The following is a 15893-nucleotide window of genomic DNA, read 5'->3' as shown; positions in this document are numbered from 1 at the left end:
GTGCAGAATTGTGACCGCCAGCCCCGGGGGCGGGGCGGGGGGGGGGGGGGGGGGGGGGTGTCTTTAACCTGCATCACGCAGTAGTGATTGCACGAACGCACTGTTTTACGAGACTCATCCAGTTCGAAACGGCCAGGGGCGAGCAGGAGGTTGAGGCTCAGAAAAACCTGGAAGCGACCTGGCAAACTACCTCGCCACCCCTTGCGCGCTGGTAGTAATCCGATCCGGTGAAGTTTATAATTGTCCTGGAGGTTTATTTTCTGGGACGGAGGAATCGCCTCGCAAAAAGCACAAAAGCCGACACAACTCGAGGTCGAGGAGCGTTCTACCATACAAGTGGCGTCGGAAGAGGAAAAACGGGGGGAAAGAGGGTAGCGGGGGGGGGGGGGGGGGGGGGGGGGGGAGGGGAGGGGGCTTCACCCTCTTTTTTCCTCTTGCAGGTATTTCGGACTGTTAAAGAAAACAATACGGGGAAAGAGGGCGTGGTCGAGCTTATTTTAATCTGAAATTATTTATGCATATGTATAGCTACTGTCGCTCTTCACTGCATAAAATGTTGCGTAGATGGTCACTGTTAGAAACTCGTTGTCAGAAGGCACTGCTCGTCACATGCTTAGTGGTTCGGAAGTTCAAAGCTATGTCTTTTCGACCTAAGCACCTGTGCCGATAGTAACAAAAGAAAAAAAAAAAAGAATAAATGCGGGAATAAAAAGCAGGAGAAAAAAAAAAAAACTATCAAGAATTCGTCGGAAGTGTTCTATTCTTGCATATTCAGAGGTTCAGAACTTCGAAACAAGTTTCTTTTATTAAAATGTGTACAGGCTAAAAGAAACACGTCCCAGGAACGTGAAGCGAAAAAAAAAAAAAAACGTTTTCTTTTAATGACGTGCTGAACTTGAACACTACTAAAAATCTTCTTCAATGAGTTAATTTATTCCTTAACGTGAAAAAACAATAAATATATTATTTTGTATTCTGCAGATGGCAATGATATGTACTGTCTGTGGTGTTAATTTAAATGCGATACCTCAAACAACTTAGACGAAAATAAATATCAAGTTTAGGTCATAATTGCATGCAGATACATGTTTGGACATTTCTTCGAAACTCACGTTGAATAACAATAATCACATCTTAAGACGGCACTTACCTAGGCTATACATAGATCATTCTTAAAAAAGTATAACATATCTGCCATAAATAGCTCCGGCTGCAGCGTGCTTCAAATCTGGCACAAACGATAATCGTCAAAAACCCGTCGTCCGTCCTCGCCCCTTCGGGGATTTATTTCTTTAAACCTAAGCATGCCAGAACATTGAAATAAATGACATTGTCTTTCGTAAGAAACGCAGCACCGCGTGTAAAAGTTCGAGAAAAAAAAATTACGAATGTACCCCACTACTTGAAATCAAATGAAACCGTCCGCCGGTCTTTCGAAGTTCGACGAACGTCGAACTTTTACCCTAAAAGTTCGAAGTTCGTCGAACTTCTGACTTTTCAGAATTCGAAAGTTCGAAACTTTTCGAATTTTCTTGATAAATAAGTTCGAAAGTTCGAAATTATTCGAATTTTTTGGTCAGTCAAGTTCGAAAGTTCGACAAGCATCGAACCTTGCACCGCAATAAGTTCGAAAGTTCGAAAAAGATCGAATTTTTTAGCGTAATAAGTTCGACGGTTCGAAAAGCGTCGAACTTCTTAGCTTAACAAGTTCGAAAATTCGACCTCCGTCGAATTTTACGATATAGACAATTCGAAAAATCGAAATCTTTCGAACCTTTCGAACCGCTTGATTCGATCATCGAAACTTCGATTCGAAAAAAGTTCGCGGCATCCCTAATGAAAATGACGCCAAAACCAAGATTCGAATATACCTGCGCTTTTCATTGCCGTGACGTTCCGTCATGGGACGGCAGGCTTGCGGTTCGAGCGGGCTGTCTTAGTGTTTCGTGCTGCTGCACGGGAGCTGGAGCGACCCTCCAAAGCATTCATTTGACACCATGAAACTGTTTGTAATCAGTTGGGAACAAAGTCTACAGCCCAAAGAGTGAACCCCTGCCTTCCCATGACGTCACTTTTTCAATGTTGCCAGTAGAGCTTTTCACTTTGAAAAACACGATGATGACCGAAATTGTAAATTCTAAAACTTTGCGAAAAAAGTTATTTTGGCCAAATATCTGGGTTACTATTTCAGCGATGTTTGTTGGTGTTTTTAGCAAGTTTTTTGGCAAATCGGGGACTGTGAAGAAAATGCCGGAGTACCGCTTTAATGATTGCGATGGCTAGAGACGGATCAAGTCCCTCACTGCGTGCGTTGCCTCTGGTGTTGGGAGAGGAGGAGATTGACGGGGTGCTGTCTCCAGTGCTTGGTTAAGGCCTCGAGCATGCATGCGCAGCCCAAGCAAGGCGAAATGCAAAGAGCGCATGCTGAAGGCGTTTGAAAGAGATGCCGTTCTCGTCGGTGACTAGAGGCACCGACATGTGTATCCTGTGCGGTCTGGCTTGTTTCTGTTCCAGAATCCTTCGTGTGGAACCGGTGCAGCCGACGATCCTGCGCGCCCTCTCGACACCGAGAAAGGGGTGCGTCTGTCGTCGAGTTTCACCATCCACATGGACGTTGCTTCGCAAGGAGCTGATGCGTCGGCGGGGCCACGCCTTCGGAAGAGGCGGCTCGCCGATCCGTCGACCGGCACGCTTCCGAAGGGCCCACGTCGGAGCCAGTTGCAGGTTAGTTTTTGCGACTAACGGAAGTAGTGAAAGGGCTACCTGGTCGTACGAAATTCGAATGGGGCCAGTCAACATGCCTGCAAGAGGGGGAACTCCGGCAGTTTTTTGGGCTGCCCAACTAAACACAGGCTCGGAGTATCCGGGCTTTACTCTTCCCAGCGTGCTATTTATCATCTTTAAATTCGTAGCAGCTATTCAAAAAACGGCAAATGCCAAAGCCAACATTAAAATATTCCTGAGCTCTCCAGTGGTGTGACGTCGCACATTGTATAACTTGCAAGTCCAATAGGCAGTCTGGAAAACAGTATTTTTCACTTTTTTGTTTTGTTTTCTGGCATTAGTTTTTACAGCATTTTCTCCCACCATCCAACTTCTTGTAATCTGTCGGGAACAAGCTGTGCTGCCCTCGTATATCAGAAGTCACATTTTCAGTATTGCCAGCAGAGCCTGTCGGCCTCTCGCACCAAACTTGAAAATGCAGTAGCTTTGTGGAAAAAAATGATTCTGACTCATAATTTGGGTTACTTGTCCGGATTTCTCTATTAAGGCCACGGTCCCACTGAATGTGGCAGTTTAGGTACTTTTTGGCAGGCCATTACTCATCTCCTTTTAAATACTGTTTTGTGGGATTGATGTCATTCGAAAGGCAATGCAATCCTCTTTCATTTGATATTATGTATGTGTTGGTTTTTACTGTTCATGCGCATTTGTAGCTTTGCGAATATGATGGCGCGGACCCTCACTTGCTCCGCTAGTTCATGTTTTATGAACGATTCATTAAAGATAGCACGGTTCCAATATAGCAGTTTTGTTAAGATGATGTCGGAGCAGAATCTAACGATACACTTTTTTGGTATTTGCACTACTTTGTTTTTTTCATCCCTCCAAATATTGCCCTAAAATTGACATGTTACAGCACAAATATGTGTTTAATGACAAGCGCTAGGGCAATGAAATTAGCTACAGATATAGTGCTTTTAATTGGTAATATGCAAAAAAAAAATTAATGTTGTGTAAAATTTTTTTGTTTAGATATTTTATATCAAACGTAGCACTTTTTTGTGCTTCGAGTCATGGTAGTTCAAATGCCGCTGAAGAAATAGTTAAACTATGATAAAATCTTTTATAACATTTAGAGCTACAATGGTTTCCCAAGAGGTGGACGATGGCTTTTTTTCATTTCCAAAGTCATAACTAGGATGTGTACTTTCCGGTGTTTATTTGTGAGAAAAATCGGCGGATGTTTTTCGGTGTTTATTTATTTTCAAAACACCGGTGTATTTCGGTGGAACGCCTCACGACGAGGCTAAAAACAGTGATTATCGGTGAAAAAAAAGCGATTAATCACAGACAGAGAGTTCCAATTTTATTCACATAGTTCATACACTTCTTCTCTAGGAAGCAACTATTTCTCACACTTGGTTATTATAGTAGATGCGAGCATACTTTCATGCTTGCATCTACACGCAAGGAACGTGCTGCCGTCATGGCAGCACGTTCCTTGCGGTTCGCAACCCGCAATTATGAAAACGCACGCTCCTGTACGACACGGACGTTGGCAGTGTCTTCCAGGAACCACAGCAACCTCTGAATACATGGCTTGCACCAACATCACTTGGCCAGACACAATGAGGAAGAGGCACGTGAGAGCCTACCCTCAACTGTGTTAATTTTTCCACAAAAGGGTGCCATGGGAGACACAATAGGGGAAAGGCGTATGAGAGCTTAGCTTCCACTGCGTTCACTAGACGCTTTTGACTCCCAGAAAGGAGGGCGGACTGAAGCCACCTGCAAGCCATGTATAAACACTGGAAGAGTGCGGGATCCACAAGATAACACGTTTGACGAACCTCTAAGGGGAAGGGGTTTCGCTAGGTCGGAAACTAGCAACGACCGGTGTTTTTCGGTTTTAACCAGGGCGAAAATATCCAACCACCGGTGTTTTTCGGTTTTAACCGATTTTATATTTTCGGCACCGACGGATGTTTATCGGTGTTTTTCGGTTAAAACCGGAGAATGCACATTCTAGTCATAACGCTCCAGGAGCCTTTCAAACTTACCTGTTTTTGACGCATATCTGTTTTGGACATCAAACAGATTTATTGGCATTTAATAACATTTATTGTTTGGAATAGATATACATTGCGATGTATTAAATTTTCACAATGATCTTGCTTTGGTTTCTTAATAGGTGTAGAGCTTAGCTAATTTTAAAAACAATTAAAAACTGTTTGGGTGTTTTGTTGCGCCACCTTGCGGATGGCAGACAAACTGCTGATTTCCAGTGTTAAAAAAATTTCCGAGGGCGGCGTTGGCGTCTGTATCATCATCAATCTCCGTGTCTTCTTACCTTCACATTTAAAAAATATAATGGAAGATTTACTATCGATAAATGAATGGTTTAAGTACTGGTTCAGGCTAATAAATCTAAGACAAATAATTACAGAAGCGTAGCCTGATATAATGCGTTCATTATTCGATATGATTGAAATCAATAAACAATGAAGACGAAGAAGAAAAGAATACACCCAAGTTCACTTTATGCCTAGAGTCACTACATGAGCTTTAAAGGGGCGATGCAACGAGTTTTGTATTTTGCGGAAATACCGCTTAGAGCGGATCCCTGACGTTAATGACCTGTGAAATACCCATTCGTTTTTCACCACACGCAATCGAAGTCGCAGAAAGAAATAAAGAAAAACAACCAGAGTTCACCCCCTCAACTCGCAGCCAGAACAAGCGGCCACGTGATATAGAGCCGATTATATGCCGCCAATGTTGATCATAGCCATGCGCTGGGGTTGGCAAGGCACAGGACACGCGCTGCGTTCCAGACATTGTTATGGTTCGGCTGTTGTCGTCATTGCAGCGATTGGACACAGGACACTACCCGAATGCTTCTCGAGCTATAGACTATCATGAGCCGAAATCGAGTGCCGACGCAATGCTCGGGTCCAATCTATGAGCCGCATTCAAACATCGTCACTGGGCGGTACTGCTACCGCCCAGTTACGTCATCAGGTTTTGCGAAGGAGAGATTGAATGAAAACGCTCTGTTTTGTCCTCCAAATTAGAGTGCAACAAAGGAGTTTCTTAGTCAGTGGCGTTGCGTGTGAGTATCCTTGAGTCCCGCTAGTGCCAGTAAGCTCGTGTAAAGTGAAAAACATTCCAATTGAATATCGTTGCACCGCCCCTTTAAAGTATCTGCACTCAATTCCCCAAAATTGGCTTGGGTGCCGCCATTTTGGGTCTTGCTCAGAGCAAACGCAACTGCCGATCATCATGATCCAAAAGTACGACTTCCTCAGCATTAGATGCGGTGCTAGGAAGCTGATGCAATATTGCAATGCTCTGTCGCGGGTTGTTTAAACATTTGTGAGGGACGGAAAAGCGTTTCCTGTGATTTTAGATAAAGCTCCATATAACTGGCAACCATGATTTTAAGCCACAATTTTAAGCCAAGTGTCGTTACTCGGAACCGCAGCTAATTTACTGGCACAAGCGGGAACAATGAAGAAGAGGCAGGTGTCAAAAAGTAGTGGCTTGTGGAATCCACGGGGCTTACGTCATGGCCCCTCCAGGTATTACAAGCCTCTTGAACAAGAGCATGAATAGTGTCATTAAATAAGCTACACTTCAGAGTAGCGACACTTCGCCTTATTGTGGCTTAAAATCATGGTTGCCAGTTATTTGAAGCTTTATCTGAAATCACAAGAAACGCTTTTTCGTCCTCCACTTTAAACAGTTTTCGACAAAGCAAAGCAACATTACATGAGCTTCCTAACACCGAATCTAATGCTGAGGATGTCGCACTTTTGAATCATGACGATCGGCAGTTGCGCCTGCTCTGCACAAGCAACAAAATGGCGGCGTTCACAACACTGTCGGGGAAGAGAGTGCCGATACTCTAAGCGCAGCTCATTTATTGGCTCTAGTTGCCGCGAAACTCCTTTTCCCTGACTGAAACTGAAAGTAAATATGAATAATACACCATTATTATAGCTTATTTAGTTATAACCAAATACACATAACGAGAGGAGGAAGCGGGCGGGTAGGAGAAACGCGGGTTTTATACGCGACCGTTCTAACCGTCTCAAAAGAGAGAACGCACGAGCTTGCGCTGGTTTAGAAAAAAAGGCATCCAAAGAAAAGAGGCGGCACACTGTGTTCTTTGTTATTATGTGTCTAATTGCAAATTGTTGTGTGTATGTTTATTCAGCCGGAAGTTAGTCTGCCTTAGTGGGCGTCTGGTGTCTCAGCTGTAGATGAGCAATTTAGCCAGTGCGGTACAACCAAAAACCTAGGGTCTTCAACGTGCGCCACGCAGTAGTGATGCACGACCGCACGCCGGTACGATGCTCTTCCAGATCGAAACGGGCAGGGGCGGGGTGGCTTCTGCAGCGCGAGCTTTTGCTCCAAGTGCTCCGAGCTGGTGTGCGCTAGACCATGCACTCGGCCACCGACCCCCCCCCTCTTGAGCATCTAATTTATATACAGGTATAAGTATTTGAAGATCGACGATGGACGTCGATCGTCTCGAGGTGATGTAACGTAATAACAAAGTATAAATAATAAACTTGTTGAAGGACTGAACGACTAAATTTTTCAATTCTTGGATTGTAATATGGCGGTAGCCTATTGTACTTACTGTTGATGAAGAGCAATATGAGGTGACGAGGTAATTATTAATTGATGAGGCTCCATAAGGACGACGACATTAGTGGGTGTCGAACCACAACGTGCAGTGCCAGACTTGTTTCAAGTATCGTGTACCCAAAAACTTTCTTCACCCGCAACAGTATAAGGCAGAATCAATGAGGATGCTCTTTTACAACTGTACGTTGAACAGGAAAACTGCACTGTGCAGAAGTGCGGCTTATTCGTTAATATGAGGGGCGGATTTCTAGCAGCATTTCCTGGTTGACTACTTGGAACAAATGGCCTTGTTGACGTAAAGTGTCCCCGTTCCAAAAGATTCTTGAAGCATACTTAAACCGCAAAGGAGTATGAGGCGAAAAATAAGAAAAAGGAGCCTTGTGTGAAAGGTCCAAATCACCACCATAGCTTCTACTGTTAAATACACGGGCAGTTACACAATACACAAAGAAAGGTTTGTGATTTAGTTATATTTACACTTAAGGGCATCGATATCCAACCTATTCAGAGAGATGACACCTCCTGGTCAACCAACATAGAGCCTTTTCTACTCAAGTTTTACATGGAAGGCCCCACTTCCGCTGAAATTCCTCACGTAGACGAGTTGTCCGACCGATTAAACTGCCATTACTCTCTATCTGGGAATCTCTCCATCTTTGTTCGTAGGCCACAGTATTATGAGATCGAGGGGTGTGGCTCTTCGTTCGCCGAATATTGCTTAGGCGGGTTTTTTTTTCGTGTAAGATGAGACCGTCGCGTGCTGCCGGAACAAGAACCTGGCGGTTCCTCACTGAACTGCTTCTTCCGTAAGCTTCAAAAGGTTATTTTTTTTTTCGTTTCGCACATCATCTGTTCTGCTCGCCCGTTAGTTGCAGGATGGTATGGTGCACTAATGTGATGCCTCATGCCGGTTTTCTTTCTTCAAAAACTTGTTTATTTTATTTGAAGCAAAATTTTGCGCGTTATTAGAGAAAAGTATTTTCGGTAGGGCAAAAGTAGGTAAAAGAGACCGTAGAACGTCAATGACGTGCTTGGACGTCGTGGCAGGCATCGTGTAAACTTCCAGCCACTTAGAGCACGCATCGCCCATGACTCCATAGATGCGGATACGTTTCGCCACCCACCCACTGAATGGTGGATCGTCTTCAGTTACTGTTCATGATGGCGTTAGACTCAAGGAAGACTTTGAGTCTTTCCACAAAGTTAGCCCAGGTGCCAGGACTTTTGTTGAAAGCGGTAAGTGTTCGAAACGTCGACAACGTCGGTAGCCACGTGTTGTGCTTGACACTGGACACTTACCATTCGCTGAGAAGAAACTTGCTTGTTCATCTGCCATGAGTCGTCCGATATCAGGTCATCACCGCAACACCATCTCCCGACAAAACTGGTCATCATTGTTCGCATGTCCATAGTTAGCAATCACGTCAACTTATAAATTCCCGAATGCTCATAACTTGCCGTCACTAAACGCCGTTCATTCATAGCGTCTAGCGTCTTCATTGCAAATAAACGTCTTCCTATTTCTTCTGATGGTTTTCCTAAGCTGTACTTACAGCATTATGTGTGTCGGTACTTCCGAAAATATTGCAACGGCGTTTGTTTTCCGGGAACTATAATGTAACAACCTTTACAACATCTTCCGGACCCCGTGAAACACAATATTTCGTGACGTTATTTTAGTCGTCATTAAAATGGTGAGGTAAGTACCGTAAATCGCGAAGCAGTTTACTTGACGTCTGCTTCCACTGGTTGAGTCTACTGAGCGTGCATTCCTGCAGAGGAAATTTTCATTGATAGAATATTGACACGTCAATCAACATTTGATTCCTTCTTGGTAAGATATATTGCGAAAGCCCGTTACAACCGCCGAACCGTATGTCCTTATATCAGAGAACAATTTATACCCAGCCTGACATTATCGCATACATCAGTTTGATGGGCCACGCTACTTGAGCTAGCTGAGCACAGCTGGCAGCGGCGCGAGCAAGGCCACGAGGGGAACGTGATGGTGCTCGAGCCATCCCACTGTGAACCAATGTTTCGGCCACCCCACAGGCGTGTCGCCATCTATTAATTGAACTAACGCCTTGTTCAAGATGGCTGCCGTGGGACCGCAGCCTTAACGTGTTCAACCAATTTTGAGGCAATTTGAGGCAACTATCGAAATTGCAACATGATGGTGGAACCAAAATTCTAAACTTCCTGCTACGTGTTAGATTATAAACAGGGTTCCGTGTTGCCAAGGTATATTGTTCTTCGAGTTCGGGGGGTGTTATTTTCTCCCACAGATTCAACGTCACTTTTCTGTGTCTGACAAAAAAACAAAAACAAAAAAAAAACAAAAAAAAAAACAAAAAAAAACACTTAGTTTATTTTGGCTTATTTTGAATAAAATAGGACACACAAAGGGGATTCCCTCGGGTCAGATGCACATGACCCAAATACTTCGAAAATATCCCGGTGTGGTTTCCAAGGAAGAAGCAGCCTCCCCAGACAGTTCAAGATTAAAACTAGATTAAGATTTCCTTCTTGTGAAGCTTGGCTTTTCCTCATTCAAGGGCAGCTTCATTTAGGGGTTTTCTGTATTCCCCAATTTTGAGAAAACCATCTTGGGGTTTAATTATTGGGGTTTATCAGTATTTACCAAAAAGGCAAAACCCTAGTTCTAAAAAAAAAAAGACAGTTTGGTCTTGGCAATTAATTCTCACCCAAGAGGCACTAGAATGCAACAGCACTACTAGGTAGATTTCATCCAAGCCATTCAAGCTAAGTTGCTGTGCCATTCAAGCTAAGTTTAGCTAAGACATGCCATTCAAGCTAAGTTTAGTAAGATTTCTTTGAGACGATTTGCACGCATATTCGATGAAGGTTTCCAGTTTGTTGTGGAATCACATTGCTGGCAATTGAAGTGTGGTTCTATGACACTAGTATTTTTCATAAATAACATTCCTCTTCGCTTTGTAAACTATCAAAGTGTTTTAAATAAATCGGATGATCTTGCTGGTCTGAATCAGTTACCAATCCAGACCTTGTTAGAACTGAGTCGTGGTTTGATGCATCCTTATCTTTCTATGGTCATCACTCAATCTACAGCCTCCAAACATTCTAAAAAAACCCAAGATTAGATTGATACATGTCCAATTTTTCTGTTAAAAACAAGATCAAAGATTGAGACATGCCCTGCTCCTGCAATTCAGTGCGGAAACCAGAGGGCACTGTCGGATGTGTGACAGCCTATAGCAAGTGATCTATTGTTGCTTGTGGATCACTCACATTCAAAGATCGGTCCTTCTCTTGGTAAAATATCCAATCGTGGGCTTGTTTCATGGGTCTCCACTGACATGCTGTACTGGGTGTTCGCAAGTGCTATTCAGTCATAAAAAATACCATATAAACAAGTCCATGAATGGCATTCAATGAAACGTCTAGGTGGTGCCTTAATCATACCCAAATTTTGTGAGTGCAGATTTCTTTGTGTAGCCCTTCCAGTTGCGAACGGCGACTACAACTTACTATCAACTAGATGAGCAAATGGGCAGATGAAAATGGTTTCAAGTCTTCTCTCCATTGCGCCGGGGATTGCATTTGGACTCTGCCTTGCATCTAATTTCTTGGTGTAATCTTTGACAAGAAGACTTTTGTGCCCCATTTGAAGGAGTTAAAATGCAAGGGTCATTACCACCCCCAACAATGTTTCTTTTTTTTTTTTTTGCCAGGTGGTTTATTATGGTGTGAGGAGAATACGCAATCAACAGTAAGGTGGTAAGCTGGGTGAGTTAGTACTGGTTGAACATGATGAAAAAATAGCGCATAAACAGTCAAGGACAGGAACGGAACACAGAAGACAGACGAGCGCTAAATCACAACTCAAGTGTATTGTAAGTTGAAACAAAGAAAGAAGCAGAAACGTGCCGCAGGCTTGAGGAAAATAACACTGGCACCAGGGGCGCAGCGAGGACATCAGACGCACTCAGCAGATAAAGTGAACACGTAATCCCAACATGCCAAGTTGGGGTTCCAGGGAATAAGAAAGCAGATAGATTGGCTGCATCTGCCAAGAATTCCTTAATAACATTATGTGTTGCTTACCCACCAAGACCTGAAACTGCTTTTGAGGAAATCTCTTTTGAGGTCATGGCAGTTAGAGAGTCGTGTGACATTGAACTTCGTTGTGAAAGAGTTGAAAGAGTCGTGTGACGTTGAACTTTGTTACGTTGACAGTGAATGCATGTACTCCCGCACAACGGTGTTCACGCATGCCAGACGAGCCGAAAGCCAACAAGTCGCTGGGTGTCCCGTATACCAGGATGGGCCATAGAATGTATGGCATTGAACGCCTTACGGCGGAACAAGAAAGGAACAAACGGGCGGGGGTGGCGGGTCGACACATCGTAGACAACTGTGTCAGAAGAACCGTGTCTATGGACATGTTCAAGAATAAGGGTCTTCGTAGGCGTTGGAGCTGCATACCTTCTTGCTGAGCTGCTGCCAGTTCCGGGTACAAAAACCGGGTTTAGTCGGATACGCAGAGGTTGATGCCTAGTCGACAGAGTGCATCTGCAACGGCACTGTCACAGCCCTTGACAAAGTGAATGTCGGTAGTGAATTGGGATATATACGGCACTTGTTGGACTTCTCATGGTATATGTGCTGTTTGATGTTAAGGCATAAAATTGGTGGACTTGAATTAAATGTTGGAAGTGTCATATGGCGAGGTAAATAGCCAGTAGTTCCCGGCCAGAAGAGCGAGTTTCAGTAGTTGAAAGTCTTGGAAAAGAATGTGAGGGGATGCCAGGTGTTCCGGACGAGTTGCTGGAGAACGGCACTGACTGCAGCATCCGAGGCATCTAGCAGCATCTAGGATGCAACAGCATGCATCTGCTTGCCGAGTCCCTAGCAGCGGTGTCGCTTTTGGCTTCGGGTTTTGTAGCAGTTGGTACAAAGGCTGGGAGATAGGGAGGGACAAACCGACGGTAAAAGTTGACGAGACTCAGAAACTCTCTCAAGTTTTGTAGCAGTGTGTGGACGTGGGAAATTGCGAATAACGGCCACCTTGTCAAATCCATGAGCATCTACATGGTGTCCGAGGAAATCTTTGTTGCCAACTCATACCTTGTTGCATTCCCAACGAGGCTGTATGCTGTTAGTCGTCCAAGTTCAAGGTGATTGGCATGCTCTTCAGGTGTGAAGCTGACGACCAGGATATCGCCCAGGTATGCCAAGCAGGAGGGTAACCCCCGTAGGACTTGGTCTACAAAGCATTGGAAAGTTTGGGAGAAGACTGTTGCGCCGTGGAGAAAACCACCGAAATCCTGCAGCTGTGGTATAGGGAAGCGATTAGGAACCATGCCTGATTTAGTGCCTTATAATTGCTACGTGGTCGCCAGTCCCCTGTTTTCTTTGGTACCATGTGGAGCACCAAGGACCAGGGTCTCGAAGATGGCCGTATATACTCGAGTTCTAATATGCTCCCAAACTCGTGCTTAGCCATCTGAAGCCACTGTGGCGGAAGGCCTCGTGGGCACGAGAGGGGAGGGTCTGTGGTTTTAACCCTTTAACCACTCAACCCGAGCTGTACTTGTCATAGAAGGTTGTACCAATATCGCCGATGACGAGTCACACTCGTCCAGTCAAAATCATGGTTTGCTTTCACTGCCAAACACGAGACAGGTTCGTCCATCGGCTTTAGTTTCAATTTTTAACACTGGAGGGCAGGAGAGGTCGCGCAAATATAGCGTGTTTTGGCCTTTGGTATGTATCTAGCCTTGAAACAGTGATCAGAGATGGCAGCGCGCTTGAGTGATGCCGGTGACGGCCCTCGGAAACGGGCTCTCTCTTGCGGCAGTTCGAACAGTTCGAACAAATTCGATGAAGACATTGAATTTGTCTTTGAAAGTGAGTCGGACATGACGATGACCTCAGTGACGAATTGGACGACGCGCTGGGTAGTGTTCGAGTGTGGCAATGCGTAAACGCTGAAAACCCGCCAGCCGCGCCTCCGAGGTTTCCGTTTTGTGCAGTGCCTGGGATTCTGTGGCAACCCACTGACGAAAAAGACATTCTCGGCTGGTTGAAGGTTTTTTTTTTCTTTTTTTGATTGGGACCTTCCCAACTTCATTGTGACAGAGACAAATTGCTATGCGGTTCCGCATTTCCCAGCGCGTGATGGAAACCGGTGGACCGCGAAAAGATGATGGTGTTCCTTGCGCTAATAATTCTGCAAGGAATCATTACTTACGGAACTTTGTTAGCGCTACTACGGAGAAACATCTAGGCATTTGATCTTTTGTTATGGTGCGTATTTTCAAATAAATACTGCGCATTTAAGCATGTATTCTTCTCACTCTTACATGCACTGAAGGAAAGCTTTCATATAAATCAACATTTTCTTTTCAAATTTTCTGTTAATACCTATCAGAAACCAATCAAGTAATGTAATTGCAAAATCAGAACCACATAAGAAAAAATATGTGCAAATAAAAAAATTTGGGAAAGTTTGTAAATTTTTTTCAAAGATTACTTGGTGGTTAACCCCGCAGGGGGCACCTGTGAAAGCAGGTGTTTGGAGAGTGGCGTCTCCACGGACCCCGAGCCGTGCGGGTTCGCCTGCCCACGTCTGGCTGTGCGTGGCTTTCCCGTGTCCGGGGAAAAGGGCATCCTGGTGGTTGAGCCGAGTCCGGGGTAGGTTCGGACCCTTCGGGGCCCCCCGGGCGAGGCAATACACCACTTCGGCCCCCGCTTCTCGTAGACGGGAGTCCTCGTAAGGCCCGGCCAGGATGATTCAGTAAGTCGCCACTTCTACTATCCCCTCCCTTCTTTCGCCCTTATCTTCTCATACTTTTCACTCTCCTCATTTCTCTTCTTTCCTTTTTCAACTCCTTTGGTGGCAAGGGCTAACCTTGGGTGGCGACAGACCCCTTGTCCAAAACCACACTTGGTTATAGTACCTGGGCAGTGCTAATAGTGTAACGGCTCCAGCAAAGCCCTTTTTTTTATGGTCCGTTAACTATTCCCTTGTTGGGCTCCGTGGTGGGCGGCACATCACAGGTTCTGAACACTTTCCGCCTCTTATGGCTGCCCCTCCTCCTAAACCCAGCTCACGACAGCCCTGGAAAAGGCGCTGCCTTGAGCACAAAACCATCGAAAAAGACCCTCCTGTGGAAAACTTTACTAAGTTCTTTGTTGTTCATTCTTTAGATGAACAAAAACCCGTTGCAAAGATATCTCCTTTTATTGCGTCGAAGGTTCCGGAACACCTTATCGGCTTCTCGTATAAAGCCAAGAAACTGCACTCTGGAGACCTCCTTGTTGAGGTGGATACGAAACTTCATAGCGAAGCATTATGTAAGCTCACAAACATTGTAGATGTGAAAGTGTCGGTGAGTCCTCACCGCACACTCAACACCATCTGTGGAGTTCTTTCTGAGGACAACCTTCTGGAAACAAGTGAAGAAGAACTCCTTGAAGGACTTAAAGGCGCCGGTGTTGTCGCTGTAAAACGAATAATGTTCCGAAAAGATGGCAGAGAAACCCCATCAAGACACGTCATCCTGACCTTCGAGAAACATGCTCTTCCCGCAACAATCAAAGCAGGCTACCTGAACTGCCGCATTCGTCCCTACATCCCCAACCCGCAACAATGTTTCCGCTGCCAACGATTTGGCCACAGTTCACGGAGTTGCAGAGGAAAAGAGACTTGTGCAAAGTGCGGAGGGCAGGACCACGTCGCTGACATCTGCGACGCAGTGGCCCGCTGAAGTAACTGCAGTGGACCACACCCAGCCTACTCCCGCACCTGTCCTCTGTGGAAACAAGAAAAAGAAATTCTTTCACTAAAAGCCAAGGAAAATATCACATACCCAGAGGCTAAGAAAAGGTTGTCGTTCCTCTCAAAGGGAGGCTATGCCGAGGTGGTGCGCAGGGGCCCTGCACCACGCTCGGAGTCGAGGGCCACCCAGGTCTCGCCAGAGATGCTGGCAGTGGCCCTCAAGGCCCCAACTCCTGAAGGCAGGCAGCTGCCCCCTCAGACACCTCGAGGGAGCACGCAAGCTGCCCTGTCACAGAGTGGGACGGCGGCAGCCGTGCCCACTGTCCCTTCTGGACCCCCCCGGAGGGAGAAGGAGCGAAACCCTCGCTCCAACTCGCTTGGGAGGGGCTTTTCTTCTAGGGAGCGGCGCGACTCTCGCACCGCCCCTGGCTCTAATGGAGTGGAACCGATGGAGCAGGACAATTTGCTCAGCTCCTCCTCCACTCCTCCCTATGGATCGGGCCGAGGGCGGCAACCGCCCTCTCAAACACTTGATCAACCGAAGCCTGCAGGCACACCTGCCTGCAAAACTAGGGAGATGGAAGTAGCAGCTGAGGCTGCTGATCCATCCACAAACCTGTCTGACTTCGAAGACACGGATTGGCAGACCCGAAAACCCAAGAACAAAGCAAAAATGCCTGTTAAGCCTCCGAAATGAACTCTTTACCCAAGGCTTTTAATTTCACCCCATGTATTTTTCTTCATG

At 45.5% G+C, this 15893-nt stretch overlaps 1 protein-coding gene across 1 annotated transcript in view; it reads left to right on the top strand.

The window, feature by feature from the left end:
* Positions 1-2520: 2520 nt before the first annotated feature.
* The window catches only part of LOC121838382, a 36466-nt gene continuing 23093 nt past the window's right edge, over positions 2521-15893 (top strand). Inside the window, exon 1 of the mRNA XM_042294585.1 lies at positions 2521-2724. Coding sequence (XP_042150519.1) covers positions 2608-2724 — 117 coding nt within the window. The 5' untranslated portion in view covers positions 2521-2607. The remainder of the gene's footprint in view (positions 2725-15893) is intronic.

This window comes from Ixodes scapularis, unplaced genomic scaffold (assembly GCF_016920785.2).
Source record: "Ixodes scapularis isolate PalLabHiFi unplaced genomic scaffold, ASM1692078v2 PGA_scaffold6__148_contigs__length_123643588, whole genome shotgun sequence".
In the NCBI taxonomy this organism is placed as follows: domain Eukaryota; kingdom Metazoa; phylum Arthropoda; class Arachnida; order Ixodida; family Ixodidae; genus Ixodes; species Ixodes scapularis.
This window is presented reverse-complemented; position numbering and strand designations above follow the sequence as displayed.